We start from the raw sequence: 21,933 nt of genomic DNA, 5'->3' as shown, positions 1-21,933 counted from the left end.
GGAAGCAACTTTTTTTCCAAAATCATGTAAAAAGCAACCAAACCCTCTCCTAAGCGTAAAACATAATACACCAAATCATAGATTTTGGGCTTGACTTTCCACAAAGCACCATTAGCATTTATGTATTACACATTGCAAATTTTGGGCTTGACTTTCCAATAAGAGATGAATTTAATGAACCCAAGGGGGGATTTGGGCTCATTCTACAATCTTGGCTTTTGTTGCAAAACCTAACCCGACAACTTGTAAGGCATGTAAGGTTCAAATCGCCCCTCCTTTTTAACCCCATTGGAACTAACAAATTATCACAAAATAAATATATATATATATATATATCATAAACGTTACTATCATAAACCTAATATAAGGAGTAAACTAATTTATATGAAACATGACACAAAATATATATGCTTTTTTATAAAAAAAAAAAATTCTTTTATTGCTACAAATAACCATTGAGACAAGATTCTAATTAACTTCCAACATAACCAAAAAAAATATATGGATATTTTTTTATGAGAACTTTAGGGGTTCTTTTAGTTTGAGTGGTGGAAAAGTGAAAAAATAGAAAATTGGGAGAGGATTGTGGACACAACGGAAAGTGTCGGAGTTGCCACCTAGTTATATGGTCTAAGAACCATGAATATAGCGCCCTTTCAAGGAAGGATCATTGATCTTACTACCAGAGTATGGGTTTGGAGTTTAAGCACGGTTTTGTGAAGGTGTTAGGCACCCAAAGTTGCATAACCCTAATGTTGGCCTCCTCTCATTGTGTCTTATATCTTAACCTTATTAAAAGCATGTTCAATTCTTATATTCTAACTCACACACATACTAGCATACATCTAAGCATACAACATGACATCATTCATCCCAAACCCTAACCATACATCTAATCATGCTCATCAAGCAAACCTAACATACATTTATCATGACAATCATCTCATCACAAACCCTAGCATACATCTATCATGACATCTTATCACAAACCCTAGCATACATCTATCATGACATCTCATCAACTTAGCATTCATCATGTCATTATATCACATCCAAGGCTTGTAAGCATTTATACATCATTTTAAGGCAGCAACATAAACATGGCAACATTAAAAGATTATATTGGAGCATCAAGAACATCAAGAACATATTATCCAACCAAACATATTCATACTCATCATCAAACCATGTTATCAAACAATGTGCATGTATATATGAATGCATGACTTACCTTCACTTACCTTACCGCATCAATGTATGAACAAGTGAATGCGTGCTCATGGTACTTAGACAAGAAAGAAAGAAAGAGAAAACCTTAATCTAACATGTTAGAACACCCCCCCTAACATTCATCTAGCATCATATCATATATCTTATCCAAGGCAGCAACATGTAAACATTAAATGATCACATTAGGAACAAGAAAATCATCAAACACATTCATGCTCATCATCAAAACATGTTATCAAACAAATATGCGTGCGCATATGAATGCATAAGTTACCTTTACTTACCTCCTTGCATCACAACACCTATGACATCAATGAATGGGCATGCGAATGAATGTACACGGCATTAAGACAAGAAAGGTAGAGAAAAACCTAATTTAAACATGTAAACAAACAATAAACATGTGAAACAGAGACTCAAGACTATAAACATGTGAAAAAGAATTTAAAACAAAAGCACATTTTATAAGATAAAGAACAAAACAGAAGAGCTAGGGTTTCTAGGCAGGATCATGCGTACGCATGAACAAGCCTATATACGCATAATCAAGCCTGAGTATGCAGAAAGGATTATGCGTACGTGGAAACCAGCCCAGAAACTTTAACAACATAGAAAAACAGAACAAATCACCAAACGATAAATCTAACATCCTAACATGCTAAAGAACATAAAGAAAGCCTAAAACTAACCTAAACAAACATATATAAACATAAACTAAACAAAAAAATCATATTAAAAATAGATAAAAGGCAGAAATGGAAAAATAAAATTTTAAAAGAATACCTCAAAAAAAGAAATTTTCAAGCTTGATTTTGACCGTTCCCCTCAGTCAATCTATTCAAAAATCAATAGATACATGATTAGTAATCTTAATCTCAAAAGATCAAGGCTAGAAAATGCCCCAATCAAATAAAATTGACTTTATGATGTTTTGTGAAGAACTCCCTCTTTGATTCACTATTTCTAGTAAATCTTATGTTTTCCCTTAGGACTTTCTGTGCCCTGAAAAGGTACCATGTAAGGCTTTATATAGTTGAAAAATAGGGGTTTGGAATGACTCTCAAATGATGTGGTATTCATTCCAAACCTCAGTTTTTAATGCAAAAAACTTGCATTTTTTATATCTATGAAACCCTAGCTGTGTACGCAGACTTGTGCTTGTGTGCAGTGTGTGGCCTGTGTACTCAGGTTTGTGCCTGCGTATGCAAATTGTGGGTTTTCTTTGGCTTTCATTTTCCAAAAATAGATTTTTGTTCATTAAAAGTTATATTTTCCATTTCAACACCTCCCAAGTCAATTTAACATCTGATTGGGCTCTAAACCAACCTTGGGCCTTGGAATTTGGACATCATTGGGGAACGGAGGCCCGAGTCGTAAGGGGTATAAATTGCGGTGTTTATAGGGATGTAAAAGTGGGGGATAGAAGATATTTTAATTTTCTCTTAGTGTGTTTGGTTGGAAGGGTAAAAAAGAGAAGAAAATACTCAAAATAGTAGAAGTGTGTTGTACTTGGTTAGTTGAAAGTGATAAAGAATTGGTTGGATGTGGTAGGCGAAAGTTATTAATTGAGGCTTAATTTCGTAAAAGCAATCGACTAAACCCAACAACCAAGTTTTCAATAGTTTTTTCTCTCAAATTTGGAGAGATTTGTTTTTGGTGGGCTTGGGGAGAAAATACATAGGCTCCATCAAAATCGCTCCTATTATCGACCCTTATCAAACAACTCCAAAAGTTATTTTCTCTTCTCTAGTTTCTATCCCTTCTATTTTTCCTCTAACCAAATAAGTCCTAAGGGTTAGTTTGATCGGAGGATAGAAAATATAAAGGTTATTAAAAAGTGGAGGGATATAAGAAATTTTAGTTTTGCTTTAGAGCCTGTCTATTTGGGGAGATGGAAAAGTAAGAGAATAGAAAATATGGGAGGGAATGGAAAAGTGGGAGGATAAAAGAGATTTTAGTTTTCCTCATTTGTGTTTGGTTGGAGAGTGAAAAAGTAGAGAGGTTAAAAATAGAGGTTGTATAAATTTACTCACTTACACTTATTACATAACTTTTTTTATTATAAATATTTTATTAAGGAAATAAAGTATTGTTGGAATAAATATAGAAAGTAACTCAAATGTTCAAAATGAAGGAGAAAAAAAAAAGCTTAAAAAAAAATCACATTAGTTTTATAAAGAAAGTAACCCAAAAACATCTAGCTTTATCAATTTTATCTTGAAGTTAATTTTTTTTAAAGATAACTAACCAGATGTTTTTGATTTTTAAAATTTCTAGGTTTGTGTTCTTGTCTGTTCTTCTTCAAGATAAAGCTAGATCTCAATTTATATGATTTTTGGTTTTTATTTTAGTTTTTGGTTAAAATTGATAAATTATTTTTTTTATATTTAAAAGATGACCTGGCATCTTTAAAATGATAAATAAAAAAATTTATTAGTATTACAATAGTCATGTTAACATTGTGTGCCAACAGTGTACTCCGTTTGTCACATAGACTATTTCCGTTAGTGAGATGATGACAGGGACCAAAACAAGTTTGCTTTTTTATTTTAGGGACTAAATATGATAAAATCAAAAAGTAGGGATTAAAATGGGAATAGGGTCAAAATGTAGCGATCAAAAAGGTATTTCCGCCTATAATATATATACCACATAACTTGTCAAATTATCGATTATCCAAAAAAATCAAGCTATTAGAAGATTGTGAATTTTTATTTTTTCTTCATGTGTGGATCACCTAAGTTGCCATTGAATGAAGGCCTAACACGTGAAAATTTAAACATGAGGTGAGGTAGTGACAAATGATTGAACCCATGACCTTTTGTTCAAAATCCCATGTAAAATTACTGATTCTTTCAAAATTTTAAATTATTAGGATATTATGAATTTATTCATTTAATCTAACACTAATGAAAAAAATTATAACATCAAAATTATGTCAAAATAGGATTTCTATTTGATAATTACAACAATAAGGTATAAGATATTTGAACTCTAGTTTCCCTAATAGATAAGAGTAGGCTATATCACTGAGTTATATGTCTCTTGGTATAAAAATAGGATTCTCAATACATTATATAACACTAAAATTTATAGACATGCATCAACATGATAACCTACAAATTAGATGGCAATGTGTTTGGTTGAGGTGGAAACATGGAAGATAGAAAATGAAGTAGAGAAAAGAGTTTGGTTGAGGTGGAAAATTGGAGAGATTTTGGTGACGTTTAGGTATTTTCTCCATAAGCTCGCTAGAATGCAACCTCTCCAATCAGAAAAATCCTTTTTGCACCTGGCGAATGAGACATTTGTCTCATTGATAAGCAGGACCCACAGGGCACATGAGATACCACCTCCTCCAAATCAAAGAGAAAACTCAGTGCATTTTTGGATAAAAATACCCTCTTGCAACGCTCTTTTCTTTCTTTTTTGCTTTTGCCATCTTCTTTCATTTTGTCTTTTTCTCTCGTCTCTTCTTATTTTTCATGTTCTTCAAATCCTTGTATTTTTTGTTATCTGTTTTGGTTTGTTGTTCTTTTTTTTTTCCTCATCAATTTTTTTGTCAAGCATTTCTTTATATATTTTATTTTTTTGTCAAGCATTTCTTTATATATTTTGGGCTTTTGTACCTTTTTTTTAATGAAGTTTCTATCCATACACAATTTTTAATAAAAATATAACATGATACTTTTTTTTAATCTAATAAGGGTGTGAGATTAAGTGTTCGTTTGGAATGTATTATTTTTGCCAACTTATTTTATTATTCAGCTTATTTTTACTACTATTTATGGTTCTTATTGCATTTTTTGATACTATTCATGGGCCCCATTGTACTATTTTAGCTAACTTTTACCTTTATCTACATACTTTCAACAAAAAATTTTCAGTTTTAACAAAATAAACGGATCCCAATCAGACCCTAAATTATATATAAAATACATTTTCCTTCATCTCATTTTTCTTCTTAACTAAATAATTTTTTTTGTCTCTCCACTTTTTTACCTCCAACCAAATATTATGAGAGAAAACTAAAATCTTTTCTGTTATTCTATTCTTTTTTTCTCATTTTTCACTCCCAATCAAACTGACCCTTAAAGAGAGACCTGCAAGGAGTTAAGCGGTCATGTAGATAGCTTTGGACGGCAAAAAAGAAAAGGAGAATGTATTTATTTTGAAATTGGCTAGAGCAACATATTGATAATGCATTGTGAAATATAATGCAGTGTGAAATATAAATAACTGTCTAAATTGAAAGTGAGATGACAAAATATAAGGAATTCTAACAATCATTAATAATTCAATATAAATTAGCAAAATCAAGCTTCGGGGCTAGCTCAAAAAATTGCGGGGACTACGGAAAAAAATGAAATATTTTTTTAATATTTAAATATTAATTAAATTATCTTTACTTAATTTTTTTTATTTAAAATACATTTTTACTTACTTGATTAGTACAAAATTATTAATTAATTTTTTCACACAGATATTTAGATTTGATTAAGATATTTATCATTAGACAAAAAACTTATGAGAACATAGGCAAAAAAATATACAAATTAAATAGCTTAGAGCATCCACACCAGCTCATGTAAAAACTTGTAAAACAGAAAAAACTATCAATTTTACACATTTTGAGCAAAAAAACACCCACATCAGTGGGTGTAAAAATGTTTAAAAATTTGGAAATCCATCCATGAGCTACAGTAACCGTGTAAATAAACACGGTTATTGTAGCTCGTTTATCCAATTTTTAAATAATTTTCAGTTCGCTCGTTTTTTTCTCTCTCTTCTCCCAGTTAACTGCTCATCTTCTTCTTTTTCCTCATATGCATAAAAACACACCCACGCACAAACACATCCACACAGATACACTTGCTCAAAAAAAAAAAAAAGACAGAGATACATAAACACGGAGCTCGTGGATCGTGGATGGTGGATCGGAGCTCGGATCGGAGTGTTGATGGTGGATTGGAGTGTGGATCGTGGGTTGGAGCTGTGGATGGTGGATCGGAGCTCGGATCAGAGTGTGGATGGTGGATCGGAGCTCGTGGCTCGGAGCTGTGGTGGATCGTCGGATCGGAGCTCGTGGCTCGGAGCTGTGCTGTGGTGGATCGTTGGTCGGAGCTCGGGTCGGAGAGGTGATCTGGAAAATATGTACAGAGGGAGAGAGAGAGACAAAGAGACAGCAATTTCAGAATGGGTGGAGAGAGAATGAGGGCGCGTATGTATAGTGGTAGTTAAAAGAGAAATAATAAAAAATTTGATAAAGTTGATTATTTAATTAAAAGATAGGTTAGAATAGATGAACTGATGTGGGTGTTTTGTAAAAATGAATGTGTAAAATAGAAAAAGTAAGTTTTTAGTATAAAAATAGATATGTAAAATAAATGAGCTGGTGTGGATGCTCTTACTTAGAATAAAAAAGATCAATTGTATCTTATTATTAAAAAAAAAGAAAAAAGGACCGGTACAAATGGGAAAAGTCAAAAGTAATTTAATATATTATCTAAAAATTGTAACAAAAATGGCAAGGCTAGCTCATACACGATCCACCTACACTGAATCATCCATTGAGGAGCAGCTACTACAAAGATAACTTAAAGAAAAGGATCAAGATAAAGAACAGTAAGGTGAGCAGTGAGCAAAAACAAAATTGGGATTTAATTTCTCCAGGAATTAAGATGGAGAGATAGAGAGAATGTTTTTGTTTTTTTGTCTTGTTATTAGAGATATATAGTCTCTTTTTTGGCCGATTTCAAGAGATGAACGTTATATTTTATTTATGGATTTGTTTGCAATTAATTCATATTTTAATTTTGTTATGAGTGTTTTGTCTTATTTTAATTTTCTTTCTTCACCTTCTATGTTTTTGGATACAATGAAGGCCTTTTTAATAGACATTTAATTCTATTGTCTAATAGAGAGCAAAACTTCCACCAATAATTGGTGAGAAGTGCTACTTTTACACTTTCACAATAAATCATAGGTGGTAAATTATTATTGGTTCTAATTTAAATATACCACTTAACTTAATTTTTTTTTTTTTGGTCTACTAACAACAATCTATAACAATTTGCCATTTAGGATTTATCAGTAAAAATGTTATGGATATAATATTTCTCATAATTGGTTCAAGTAAGAATGGGGGTATTGGTCCAGGTAGGAGTGTGCATAAAATACCAAAAGGGGTTATTCATGTTCAAGCAAGTTTCAACTATACCATTATGACTGTTATAGATGTACAAGGTTGAGTAATTTCTTGGTTCTGAGCTAGAACTCGTGGACTCAAGGGTACAAGAAAGGGGACATCATTTGTAGCCCAAATTGTAGCAAGAAATGCTATCTGGATGGTAGTGGATCAAGGTATGCAAAAATTAAGGCCTTAAGGGCCTTAGTTTTTTATGGGGTGAAACAACCTTAATTAAAATGTTAAGATAAATAAATATAATATATTATATTAGTTAACAGGAAATGTTGTCTTTTATTTGTGGCCTTTAGGCCATTGCCTAAGTTGTCTATATGGTTGAGTTGGTCTTACAAATTGATGAGTGAATTTATAAGAGAGTATAATTTGTCATTAATATGGATGATAAAAATTCTCATTCCACTTGAATAGCATGTCTCACTCTCACTCTACCCGCATGCTTTTTTCTTGTTTTGGAAAGGTGATAGTTTTAGAAATTAGAATAGGTTTTTGCTCGTGACGTCGTGTCTTAAGCCACTCCACCTTGAGCGATATATATAAAACATACTGTTAAAGACTTATCATAGCATGTTTATATATAATTTAATAGTATTTCTAAAAGATATGCTATTTACAACAAAATACTTTGGATAATATATTTATATATAAACAAAATATATAATTTAATAGTATTTCTTAAAAATATGCTACTTAACGCAAAAGACTTGGATATTATATTTATATACACTTTAATAGTATCTCTTAAAGATATGCTACTTATAGCGAAAAACTTGGATTAAGTTTAGCGTTCAATTGTACTAAATTCATTCAAATGGAAACTTGACACATATCATCCAAATGGGTTTAATACAACTTATAGCAAAACACATGTGCTATTTCTCTTTCTTAACACTCTCACCATTGTCCCTTCCATTTCTTTTATCATTTTTACCTTGTTATCAAAGCCCCCTCATTACAAAGCAAGACGGGCTGGACCTTGACTCACGTGGGCTGCGAATATACAAAACCATGAGAGAGCCCATAGCCATAGCCGGACAGGCGTCCACTACACTTCCTCTTCCATTTGCATTTGCATTTCAATTTCCACAGTATATAAATCATTTTCCATACGTGTCTTCTCTTTGTCAGAGTGAGTCTCAGCACAGCAGCACCTCCTCCCCTAAAACCCTAACCAAAAAAAAAAAAAAACCAAAACCAAAACCAACCCTCACCGCCACTGAACTCAACCCCAACCTCTCTTTCGCGCCCTCTCACTCGGATCCTCAATTCGGATCCCCAATGGCGGAGAATTCTTTGGATTCTCTCGTTTCCATTGCCGGGTTAGTATCCACCCAGTCCACCAAGACCCGGGTCCGGATCTTCCGCCATGAACTCCCACCGGTTCTTGACAATTCAGGTTCGTCACTTGACTCCAAAAAACCTTGTTGCCGAATTCAAATTCTATGAAATGCTAAAAGTGGAATCCATGGGTAATACATCTGAGACTTCCCGATTGACATGGGGTCATGTTGCACAAAAGCCATGGATTCCCGATTCTTTATATCTGACGCAACTTTGCCTAAATACCCATTTCAAATATTGCTCACAGGGCTAATGGGTCTAAAGATATTTCACTTGCAAGTGCACTATTTTTGTGGGTATCAGTGATATAGAAAGATAGTATTCCAACTTTTTTTTTTTTCTAAACATAACTCCATCATGGAACTTAGTGAAGAAAGAAACGCACTGTGTCTGTTCGAACCACGCTTTGTCCTCAAAATGGTGTTCTGGATAGGCCTTCGATTCTTCTACGTGCATTATTTATTTGTGTGATATTATTTGTTTTTTTATTGAATTGGTCAGTGTTATGTATTAAATTCTTAGTTATTTCAATTTAAATTAGATAATATTATGACAAGAAAGTGAGAGAGAGTGAGAGAGAGAGGAGAATAATTTGCTTAGCTATTAAACCGAAAAAGTTTTTATTAATTAGTGAATAACCCGATGATTAGGTTATGCCTTTACCTTTTTCGAGGCTTAAGTGTCAAATAATACGTTATGGATTGTATGAAGTAGTTAGCGACGAGAGAATACATTCGCAACTTAATGTTTTACCATCTGTGGTTTTCGTGCATAGAAATAGATGATCAAACTTAGGAAAGCCTAACCGTATAGGTTTAAAATTACAGCATAAAAAACAGATGTTTATGTCCATTTCAAGTGTCTGGACATTTGGGAGTTTGTGTAAAATACCCTGTATTCATGTTAGTAAAGTGTTAGTTCTGTCCATGGCAGAATTTGATGTGAAGTTTTTCTAAAGTATTGACAAGGAGGGAGTGTGAATGATTTGCATTTCCTTTTTTAGCATTCTCAGGATGATTCCTAATTGTGATTTTATCCCAGCAAGAAAGAGGAAAATTCAGTTCTCCGTTACTATTTTATAAGAATATTTTTTCCTGTAAACACCATGATGACTTACAAGCGAAAGCAATGGTGTGACTATGTTGAGCTTTTCTTTGGGTGTGTGTGTGTTTCGTTTTTGCTCTGTAAGAAGTCATTCCTTTTTTTTTTTTTTGTCTATTTGTTTATGATAGGTGCAAAAAATAAAGTCATTCATACATATTTTATCTGTGTGTATGTGTGTGTATGGTTAGTTTTTATGAATGCAGTCATTCATTTTTTTTCCTTTTGGTGTCTGTTTTGCTATGAACAAAGTCATTCAATTTTCCTTTTGATAGGTGCTTTGCTGCTACTAAAATCATTCATACATATTCTTGCATGTTCTATTTTTGCTATGAATGAAGTCATTCATTTTTTCCCCTTTTGATACGTATGAAGTCCTTCATACATATTCTTGTCCTAACCTGTTGTAATTCTGAAATTGCAGCAATGTGTACAGAGCTTGCATCACTTTTGGTAGATATAATATTTAGAACCTTGTCAATTTATGATGATCGTGGATCAAGGAATGCTGTTGATGATCTGATTGCAAAAGCTTTGGGTGATGTATTGTTCATGAAGAATTTTGCGGCAGCACTTGTCCAAGTAATGGAGAGGCAATTGAAGGTCCAATCCCATGTAGGTTGCTACAGACTTCTCAGATGGTCATGCCTTCTCTTAAGCAGGAGTCAGTTTGCCACAGTTTCAAAGAATGCATTGTGTAGAGTAGCTGCAACGCAAGCATCTTTACTTCATATTGTTGTACAAAGATCTTTCCGTGAGCGAAGGGCTTGCAAGCAAACTTTTTTTAATTTGTTTTCTCAGGTTTTGCTCGTGTAACCTTCACTGATTGTAGAGAAGATTGTCCTGCTGGTACCTTCAAAATTTAATACCATTTTATAAATTTATTTTTTCAGTCTCCAAACATTTATAAAATATACGTTGAAGAATTAAAGGATGGGCGTATTCCGTACAAAGATTGTCCTGAGTTAATACAGTTGTTACTGGAGTTCTCAAGTACATCACCGTCTTTGTTTGAACAATGCAAGGTGAAGAATTTATTTTTTACCTTGTGTATCTTCTTATTTCATGGAGATGCTTAAGTGCTCTTTCTCCCTGAATTCTGATGTTATTTCTTGTTTGTACAGCCTACATATCTTGATATGTATGTTAAAACAGTGCTAAATGCCAGAGAAAAGCCAGCACAGGTTCTATGTGAAGCTTTTTATTCACTTTTTACATGTATGTCACATGAAGATTTTCAAGGTATTGTGGTTCCGTCTTCTGTTAAAATGCTGAAACGCAACCCTGAGATTGTGTTGGAGTCGGTTGGAATTCTTTTGAAATCGGTGAACCTTGATTTGAGTAAGTATGCCACCGAAATACTCTTGGTAGTACTACCACAGGCTCGGCATGCAGATGAAGGAAGAAGGGTTGGGGCATTAGCAATAGTCAGAAGTTTGAGCCAAAAGTCTAGTAATCCAGATGTTTTAGAAGCGATGTTCAATGCTGTCAAAGCTGTAATTGGAGGTCTGTGTGTATTCTTTTGTTTATGCTTTCCTATGTTTTCTTTTAGGTGTTTTAAATGCTTTGTAATGTTTTCTATAAATCTCTGGTATTTAAGAAGTTTAATAACTGAATTTGTAAATCTATGCTGACCTTTTGTGTTTTTGGGGCAAACATTCATGTTGTTGATTTGATCAGGCTCAGAAGGAAGACTTGCATTTCCATACCAGAGAATTGGTATGGTCAATGCGCTCCAGGAATTGTCTAATGCTCCTGAGGGAAAATATGTCAATGGCCTATCACGTGCCATATGTGTCTTCCTTTTGACTTATTACAAGGATGATGGTAATCTATTTGTTCTCATCATTTTTTTTTATTCATAAATTTAATTTAGTTTATGTTTTCAATTTTATTAACTGATGGGAATTATAAACTTCTCTGAAAATTTTTCTTGCTTTGAATCTTCATTTTCTTCTCATCTTTTAATGCTTTCAAGTTTTATTTTTCATGCACACTTCTGATTAGATGTCCAATGTTCTAATTTCTAGGGAATGAAGAGGTAAAGCTTGCAATTTTGTCAGCTGTAGCTTCTTGGGCGGCACGATCTGCTGATGCCATTCAACCAGATTTAGTTTCCTTTATTGCTTCTGGACTCAAGGAAAAGGAAGCCTTAAGGAGGGGTCATCTTCGTTGTCTACGAGGCATATGCAAAAATGCTGATGCTGTTTTACAGGTAAGCTGTCTGATTAAAGTATATCTGCTTTTGTTGTTTGGTTCTGGTTGAGGCCGTTGCTTTGATGCTTCTATGTTAAAACACCTCAGGTATCACCTTTGTTGGGTCCTCTTGTCCAACTTGTAAAAACTGGTTTTACTAAGGCAGTGCAGCGTTTGGATGGCATATATGCTTTGCTATTAGTTGGGAAGATTGCGGCTCTTGATATAAAAGCAGGTGTTTAGTTTTTACTACTATTATCCTTGTTGCTTTTGAACTATAGACTTATACTTGGAATGATCCTGCATTTATGTTACTGGTTTTTCATGTGTAGAACTTCAAATTGATTTATTTATTCTTCCTTACTCTTTTCAGAGGAGACCGTTGCAAAGGAAAAGATCTGGTCTTTGATATCCCAAAATGAACCCTCCCTTGTACCAATCTCATTGGTAGCTATTCATAGACTCTTTGATGTAAGAGATATCCAATCTAAGTATTTTTGGGGGTATTTAACACTGAAAATTTGTCACACAGGCCTCAAAGTTATCGACTGAGGATTGCATGGCATGTGTTGATCTTCTGGAAGTGCTGTTGGTGGAACATTTGCGCAGGTTTGCTTTATGAATGTTGCAAACTATTAACATTATTCAAGTCCTTGTAGTCTCTTAAGAAATTTATAGTGGCCTATTCGTTGTTCATTCTGCAGAGTATTGGACACATTTTCAGTCAGATTACTATTACAGGTAAACCAGTGTCTAGTACTACATGGATGTATTTCTTTGCTAGGAATTTTATCACTTATAGTTTGTTGATATGGTGCAGTTAATGATATTTTTGATATGTCATCCAAGTTGGGATATAAGGAGAATGGCTTATAATGCTACCAGAAAGATAATTACTGCAGCACCACAGTTATCTGAAGATCTTTTACTCGAATTTACTAATTTTCTTTCTGTAGTTGGAGAAAAAATTTACCTTTCCAAGACAAGGTACAATTGGCATACAATGACTTGCTGAGAATTTTTTGTTGCTGGTAGTTTAAAACCTTTTCTCCGCTCCTCCCCTCACTCTCTTCATTGAATTATAATTTATGCATGTAGTTACCAAAAAAGAGTGAAATGCACACGTGCATATGTATGCATATAGTTACTGAAAAAGGTTGAACTGCATATTTTTTTTGAAGACAAGGTATAATTTATATTTGATGAATCTTTTATCTCCTGTTATTAATTATAATTATGATCATAATACACATGCGCTATTAATTATTATGATCATTATACACATGGATGTTTTCCTACTCATATTAATAAATGTTTTAGTAATAAAAAACAAAATGATCACAATATACATTTGCTTGCATGTACACACACAACATATATTTATACATTTATTTTTATATTAGTAAAATGATTTTATTCTAAAAAAAAGAGATCAATCAATACACAAGTTGAAAGAATTACAATCTCAAGTTCAGAAGATCTAAAATCCTAAAAAGACAAAAGTACTAAGGGGTGCTGCCTGAAATAGTCATGAACTCATGTAGGGCTTGCAACATCACTTGCTTTATTACCTGAATAGGCCATCACAAGTTCCACTTTGCTTCTGTTGCCAAATGGTCCACAACTCACACAAGGAAGTAGCCTTTTAAATCTTCAAGTTTCTTCGAGTAAATTTTCCTTGCCAACAATTTAACATCTCAATCACCGTCTTTTATATAACCTAGAGTAAACATTAACAACCACAAGTCACTTACCATTGAGAAATGCAGAAGAAGGCCGTTGCTCTTACACCTGCAACACCAATCAATAATCATAAGCGATCATTTCTGAATATTATACATTGTGAAAATTATCCAAGCAAAAAAGCTCTCTTGCAAGGTATCTTTACGCTGCAAATTTTCCTCTAAGGGAAGTGAGCCCTTCTAGATCTAGGACTCATAGAAAGAGCGGACCTTAGAATTTTCACTCTTAGTCAATCCCCATGATGTCTGGTCTTTAACTTGGCCTTTAGGAAAATGGGAGCACAACAAATTACAGAAACTATCCCCAGCTTCTGGGCTCCCAATCTTGAAAAGATTGACAAAAACAAAGGTCATGTCAAAACCTGGTTGGCTAATTCTCTTGCTCCAGCTCCAACTCTCAATCTTGAGAATTACTGCAACAAAGGTCATGCTAAAACCTGGTTGGCTGACCCTAGTGCCATCCCCAATGGTATTGTTAAATTAGAGGAATATGCGAAAAACACCCTTTCCTCCTTAGATGCACCTCCATAACCTTACCCCATTCCCAGGCACCTTTGCTGTTGCGCCCTTGGTTCTCTATACTTCGTACTTTTTTTTTTTTTTTTTTGGATAGGTAATAGAACTTTTATTGAAAAAATAAACATCGTGTTCATGATGATGAACACTTTGAACATGGAGAAAATACATAAAGCTTAAGAGCTAAAGCAAACAGCTAACAAATTATAGAAAGCAGGAATTGAAATACATTGGGTAAGGCCCCAATTACGAGCCCACTGAAATAAAGTACCAAAAAGAAGATGTTTTAAAAGATCTGAAGATTGCTCATTATCTTCAAAGATTTGTATTAAGCATGGTTCTCCATACTTAATACAAATAACACGTCTCTATAAATGCTCCCTTTAAGTTGCAAATCTACAACTTTCCTAGCTAAGCTTGGTTATAACTACTCAGCTTTTGAATCCCCTTTGATGGCAAACTACCCTCCAGTCTACTGAATGAAATATTTTTGCATCCCTCATTCCATCTCACATAAAATATCTTGTAATTCTCTAACCTATTGGCAATGTGAATGGGCATGTTAAAGAGTTACATAAAGTATGTAGGAAGAGAAGATAAAGTATTCTTGATAAGAGTGATCCTCCCCCTGTTGTAGGTTAAAGTCTGTTCCATCCTGCAAGTCTTCTCTATTTTTTTTTTAAATTATAAAATTCATATTCCGGACTGCTTGAGCCTTATAATACAATCCCGAAGGCAAGCCTAAAATATGTCATGGGAAGATGACCGAATCTGCAGCCCATAAAGGCAGCTAGTTCTCTAGCTCTGCTCACATACATTCATATTTATGTATCTAGTTTAGGAAAAACCGTGTGCAAACCCATAATTCTCAATTGGATGACTGAAAATTATGATAAATTTTTGTGTTGGCTTTAAATAATACTATTTTGTGTATGTATTTGATCTGTTGTTTAGTCTAGCTTGATAAATTCTTAATCTGTTAGGCCATTTGACTTAATTTGAATTTGTAGTTTTATTAAGGCATGTTTTCTGGCCAAAAAACTCTTGCTCAAGGAAAGTTATTAGGTACTCTCGGAGGACCATAAATGCGTAGTCCCCTTTTTGACATGAATGGTGGGTCCCACCATGAATTTAATTAGTGGGATCCACCATAAATGTGAGAGAAGGGGGTACGCATTTATGGTACTCTGGGAGTACATAATAATTTCCCTTTGCTCAAATAGCATTTCTCACTCCATAAAGATTGGGGTGGAGGGAGAGGTATTTGGTTCATGAACTTGCAAAAAAACAGAGGAGAGATTTTAGATACAGTTTTTCCTGGTCATAAATTTTCCATTTGCCCCTTCCTATGATTATCAGGCATCTGACCTTTTATGCCTGTAGTGATACAGAGATTTCAGTGGACCCTCAAGTTCCTTTCCTTCCATCTGTTGAGGTTTTGGTGAAGGCTTTAGTTCTGATATCTTCAGCAGCTGTAGCTGCTGATCCAAGTTCATCCGTGCGAGTTTTATTCTGCTCACATCATCCATGTGTAGTTGGAACTGCAAAACGAGATGCAGTTTGGAGGGTAAATGTTTTATTCTTCAATTTTTTTTTTGTTCATCATTTAAAATAGTTGACCCCAAAATGTAGGGTTAGGGCTTTGTTTGTTGTTGTTGCTGGATGAAATGCCTTGTACTTTCTGTTTGGTTTTGTTCTTTGGCATATTTTTTTACTTGAAACCAGTGAAGCCCAAGATTGCTGTTTTTGTGAAAATGAGGGATAAGGCACGATCAATATTTTCTTTTCCTGTTCTGTTGATTTTTTTTATATAAAAAATAATTATTGAAATAATGAGTTCAAGAAACAATGTTCAATACTATTAGACACTATCAAATATCAAACATGACATAATCACCTTGCAAATTTTGAGGTTTGGGGGTGGGGTTTCTATATAATAGGTTTTGTTAAGGTGTATCCTTATGCTCTTTCTTTGTTCTTAAAGGCTTTACATCCATGTTCAAGCCTTCCAGCTACTTTAATGGTAGATTCATGCTAAATTTCAAACTTTATTATACACTGCTAAAAGTTTATTAACAATTTTAATTCTGTTTCAGAGACTTTACAAATGTTTGCAAACACTTGGTTTTGATGTGATTGGCATTTTTTCTGCGGATGTGGGGAATTTTTAGATATATATAGTGAAATAATGAGTTCAAGAAACGATGTTCAATAGTATTAGACACCATCAAATAGCAAACATGACATTATCACCTTGCAAATTTTGGGGTTTGGGGGTGGGGTTTCTATATAATAGGTTTTGTTAAGGTGTATCCTTAATACTCTTTCTTTGTTCTTAAGGGCTTTACATCCATGTTCAAGCCTTCAAGGCTGCTTTGATGGTAGATTCATGCTAAATTTCAAACATTATGATACACTGCTAAAAGTTTATTAACAATTTTAATTCTGTTTCAGAGACTTTACAAATGTTTGCAAACACTTGGTTTTGATGTAATTGGCATTTTTTCTGCTGATGTGGGGAATTTGAGCAAGGTAAGTTTTAGATTCTTAATTTTTTTTGGAGGTTTTTATGGTTTTTTATTGGACTCCATAATAAACCTTCCAGCTATACATGTTTTTATCCATTACTTTCTGCCAGAAAAAAAAAATATTTAGCCTAATTACATTATTCTGCATGGGCATTTTCTGATTGATTGGTTTTCTAGGATAAGCATTATTATGCATCTGTGAACGAGTGAAGAATAGAACGTATGTTGGCATATTATGATGGTTTAAAAAAATGCAGCTATGGTAATTGGAGCCTAGAATAGCTAATGTGTGCTTGTTGCCACTGTTCTTGGGAATATCTTGTCCTTGGCTGAAATTATCATAAATAGTTTTGGTTGACAAATGCAAAAAAAACAGAGAAATAGACATTGTGGAAAATGTGGACAAACAAAAAAAATAATGATATAGAAAATGTCAAGAAGATTTTTGGTAATCTCTGGATATCCATGAATAGTTGATATCAATTTATTTGGAAAGAACTGGTAGGTTTTGATGTGATGTATTTGAAAGGAAAAGTGGAGTGTCTTAATGTGTTTCATTGTTTATTGTTTTCTTGGCCTTTCATTCTTTTTTGACTTTTCTGTCTCTGTTGGATTTCTTAGATGCTCTTTTTCTTAACGGTTTTGAGTTATTTTGCGGCTTCGTTTGTTTACATCCTATATACTTGGAGTGTTTATTTATTTATTATCTTTTGTTTTTATATAAAGATTTTTGCTACTAATGCATAATTTGTGAGTGAAGTATAAACTTGTTGTTGATAAAGGTTATACATTTTGGATGTTCAATATTATAATCTAGATATTCTCAACCAACTCAAACTTGTCATTACGTCTTTACTTGAATGAGAACTATTATGCATTTCATTTTCTTTGTCAGTTTATTATTTGCAACTAGATTTTTTTTTTCCATATATATGCATTGATTATTCATTCCTAAGTATTTATATCAGACCCGTTGAAGTGTCTACACACTTATGTGTGACCAATGGGCTCTGGCTTAATAATGAATGGGACCTTTTTCCCTTGTTAGGGCTAGATTCAATGTGTTCTTATATTTGTTTGAGTATGCTTTTTGTCTGCTTCTTCCTTGAAAATTTCTTGCAAATTTTAGTTGGTATGAGCATCATAATTTCTTCTATGAACTGCATCTTCCATTATGTGGTTGTGTTTACGATGTTGTTAAAGGCTAACTGGTGACCTCTTGCTGGTTGAGTTTTGCAGGGACTACTTGGACCAATGGGGTTGATGAGTGCTAATCCACTTGAACAACAAGCAGCAATATCATCATTATCCACTTTGATGTCTATAACACCCAGAGATACCTATATAGAGTTTGAAAAGGTTTGCTTCTTACATCAATTATATTTAAAAATTTTTTTGTTTAAGTGGGGCCAATGATGTTTTATAGCAGAGGTTCTCTCCTGACTGCTGACTGAAACTTGTTTTTCATGCCAGCATTTGCAAAATCTTCCAGACCGTTATTCACACGACATGCTTTCAGAGAATGATGTTCTGGTAAATTCTTCTGCTTTTCTACTTGAATCGAATTGGATTTGTGATAAATAAAAACAAAATCAGTGTAAAGGGTAATACTATATTTTTATGATACAATATTGGTTCTCTCAACATACTGGATTTGATATGTTAGGTTGATCATTAAATTAAGATGTGGAATTATACACCCTTAATTTGGAAATGATTGTTCTTTGTTGGGTATTTTGCAGTATTGTACTCAGGAAACAATAGATATGTGGAGTATATAATTTGTTATCATGAATGTTTTCTTTGGCAAGCTTCCTCATTTCTTTTATTGAGTGCAATCAAGTTACTTAGGTGGTGTTTGGACACCCCTATTTTCATCACTCATATCTCAGTTTTGATAACTCATAACTCAAAATTGGTGGGCCCCACACAAGCAAACTCTGTTTGGCAACATTTCCTTAACTCATTTCTCAGTTTTTTGAGTTATGAATTAGAAAACTGAGTGAAGCCAAAAACTTGTTTTCAAAACACCAAAACTGAGTTTCAGTGGCAAAGTTGTAAATAGCTGAACCACAGTGGGCCCCACGGCAGTGTATTGTCCCATCACTAGCTCAGTTCCCACACTCCTCCCAATGGTCACATGCCAAACAGAGACAACCAACCCTCTTCACTCTCTCATCAGAGCACTAAAGGAAGCACACCTCTCAACCAAAGCTTCTCTTCTCCTCTCCCAAACCCACGGCACGTCCTGATGGCAGACGAAGCTCCAAAGTCCTTCCCGACCTTTGAAGCTCCAGCGCCAGCCTCTAAACATCATCAGCTCCGCCGCGCCAGTCCGCTTCAACACCGATCTAGAACCTCAAGACCGACCCTTGTCTGTCAACAGGCACCCAGAACATATGTTCTTACACATGTTAAACAACATGTGAAAGAGAGAAATATTCATATGTACCTGAGAGAGAGGCGGTCTTTGAAAGTGTAACGATATATGGGGTTCAATCGGACAACCATAGTGAAAAACCAATAAAAACAAAACCAAAGCTCTAAGAGAAACAATCCCATCCAAGCCCATCTTCCAGCTTCTTTTTCTTCTGATATGTGGGTCAGTCTATATACAGAGATCAAGCATATTCTCACGAAAATTGAAAGTGCAGAGAATTGGAAAAGGATGGGTCCCTTTGCTGACTTTGTTACAAAAAGAGGAAGATTGTCATTGTTTCCTATCTCTCTCTCTCTCTCTCTCTAGTGTACTGCCAAAAAGATTTTAACAAAAAGAATGAGGTAGGAGATGAGTTTTGTGGTTGAGACTTGAGAGAGGAAAGTGCAAAGCCAAAACCAATTTGGGTTCAATCCGCGGGTAACCTAATTGTGTGCACTGCACAGTGCTCAGCCTGTGGGTCCCACAAAAAGGTGAGTTTTAAGCCAAAAAAGACAGAAGTGGGTTTAGTTGCCAAACAAGGGTGGGAGTGTTTTGGGGATTTTTAAGTTATGAGAAATGAGTGATGAGATTTGAGTGATGAGTGATGAGTGATGAGTTAACTATCACTCAGCAACCAAACAAGGCCTTATTCTTTCACTTGAGGAAGGGATATCTAGGGCTTGATATAGGTTTTTCTTTTAAAGTCTGGTAAACAAATTTTTCTTTGGTACTGTGCATTTATATGCTAGAATCTCTTTACCATTAATTGATAAAATATCTTTTGTTGGCTTAGTGCTAAATGAAGGGTGATGTCATGGGTTCAAGAACCATTGGGTGCGTGTGCAACATACCATTAAATAAATGATCTCTTTTGATGTCTAAGATGGTCATTTGGTTTAATTTATTTGGAATGGGAGCTTTCTACATTGGATTTGGTATTTTGAATGCCAAATATTCCCAAACTTTAGGGTGTAAAAACTCAAATTCTGAAACTTTAGGGTATAAAATTCAAACACTCCCAAATTTCAGGAGTAAAATCTATTTTATGAAATTTCAGGGTGTAAAATCCAAGCACCCCCAAACTTTAGGGGTATAGTTTGCAATATAGCTTGATATGGGGAATATTCATCTTAATTGCCAACATCTTGGTCAACTTCTTGTCAATGTCATAATTCTATTCAAGGTTAACTATTGTGTCTGAAATTTTTAGAGAAGATCTTTATTTGAGTTTAGATGAGGGGTGTTTATGCAAGTGAATAAGTTTGAGAAGTCATTAAAAATGTAGTAAGAATAAATTTTCCCTGTAATTGGGTTGAGGAATATTTTTGGTGAAATCATATAGAAAATTGTAAGAAGTATATATTACTAAATCATGAAAGAGACATATAAATCAAAGAAATTACTCAGAAATAGCCAAGAAACCCAACACAAAATTAAGCAATAATCTCATCTCTAGAAGGTGAGATTTGTGTTAGTGAGGAATGTCAAGAGATTTGTGTTAGTGAGGAATGTCAAGATCTATGCAGGTGAAGGAGAGGCAAAAAGTAATGGCCGAGATTAAAGGCTTGTGTCTGAGAGATCAAGGATTGGGGTCTTGTTGACATTATAAGTGGCTTCTGTTCAAATATCACCAACTTGCTTGAGGTGGCCTAGTGTCGGACGAGGCTAATAAAAAGTTGAGAGAGAGAGAGAGAGAGAGAGAGAGAGATAACCTTATCACATGGAAACCAATAGTAATCAGCCATGCATGAGATAGGCACATTCAACAAATGAAATCTTGTCATGTGCAAAGCAAGTGTGTGTGTGTGTGTGTATATATATATATTTTGAAGTTTTTTGGGCAGGCTGGGGGAAATTTGATCAAACCTGCAACCCGCTTGGCGGCTTGGCCACCCAAAAATTCTAAAACCGATGATTGTCGGGTCAGTCGGGTGGGTCAGTTATACCTGGTGCATCAAATATTGGAAACACAGTTGCTTTTACGTTCTCCATGGTTATTGTATTGATGAGATTGGGGGATTCTTCTTGATAGCAATTTGTATGGTCAACAAAGACAGTTGTTGAAGACCAATGTAGATTGTGTGTAGAAATTGTAGACAGAATGTTCTTTCCCTGTATTTTGTAAGTGAAGATGTGCCTGCATAATAGTTTGGCCTCATATAGTATTTTTTTGATAGGTAATAAGACTCTTATTGAAAAAGAACATCATGTTCATGATGGTGAACACTCTGAACAAGAAACATATACAATCTAATCAAGAACTAAAGGAAATAGAGCCTAAGAATTCAGATAAAGAAATACAATTTGTACTTCAGCTGAAAAAAATGATATTTATTTATCAGAAAGTTTTGATCTGGTAGCTTCTTGGAGCTGTTTATTCAATTCCTTGCTAAATTTTATGTCTTCAGTTCATATAATATAGAGTAAGAAAATGATATTTTTTTTATCAGAAGTTTTGATCTGGTAGCTTCTTGGAGCTGTTTATTCAATTCCTGGCTAAATTGTGTGTCTTCGGTTCATATAATATCGAGTAAAAAATGATATTTATTCATCAGAAAGTTCTGATCTGGTAGCTTCATGGAACTGTTTATTCAATTCATGGTACAAAAGATTTGGTTGATGAGTTATATCATTTTGGATCTCATCCTCTGGAAG

At 34.2% G+C, this 21,933-nt stretch overlaps 1 protein-coding gene across 1 annotated transcript in view; it reads left to right on the top strand.

The window, feature by feature from the left end:
* The first annotated feature begins 8,564 nt into the window (after positions 1 to 8,564).
* LOC142627727 (protein ILITYHIA) overlaps positions 8,565 to 21,933 on the top strand; it is a 58,550-nt gene continuing 45,181 nt past the window's right edge. Inside the window, exons 1-15 of the mRNA XM_075801592.1 lie at positions 8,565 to 8,831; positions 10,302 to 10,678; positions 10,771 to 10,902; positions 11,002 to 11,383; positions 11,558 to 11,704; positions 11,908 to 12,092; positions 12,182 to 12,308; positions 12,447 to 12,520; positions 12,606 to 12,682; positions 12,778 to 12,814; positions 12,894 to 13,060; positions 15,715 to 15,898; positions 16,786 to 16,863; positions 18,099 to 18,218; positions 18,333 to 18,392. Of these exons, the coding sequence (XP_075657707.1) occupies positions 8,714 to 8,831; positions 10,302 to 10,678; positions 10,771 to 10,902; positions 11,002 to 11,383; positions 11,558 to 11,704; positions 11,908 to 12,092; positions 12,182 to 12,308; positions 12,447 to 12,520; positions 12,606 to 12,682; positions 12,778 to 12,814; positions 12,894 to 13,060; positions 15,715 to 15,898; positions 16,786 to 16,863; positions 18,099 to 18,218; positions 18,333 to 18,392 (2,265 nt within the window). The 5' untranslated portion in view covers positions 8,565 to 8,713. The remainder of the gene's footprint in view (positions 8,832 to 10,301; positions 10,679 to 10,770; positions 10,903 to 11,001; positions 11,384 to 11,557; positions 11,705 to 11,907; positions 12,093 to 12,181; positions 12,309 to 12,446; positions 12,521 to 12,605; positions 12,683 to 12,777; positions 12,815 to 12,893; positions 13,061 to 15,714; positions 15,899 to 16,785; positions 16,864 to 18,098; positions 18,219 to 18,332; positions 18,393 to 21,933) is intronic.

The sequence above is a fragment of the Castanea sativa genome, chromosome 3, assembly GCF_040712315.1.
Source record: "Castanea sativa cultivar Marrone di Chiusa Pesio chromosome 3, ASM4071231v1".
NCBI classification, from domain to species: Eukaryota; Viridiplantae; Streptophyta; class Magnoliopsida; order Fagales; family Fagaceae; genus Castanea; species Castanea sativa.
The sequence above is the reverse complement of the archived record's forward strand: the minus strand, read 5'-3'. Positions and strand labels throughout refer to the sequence as shown.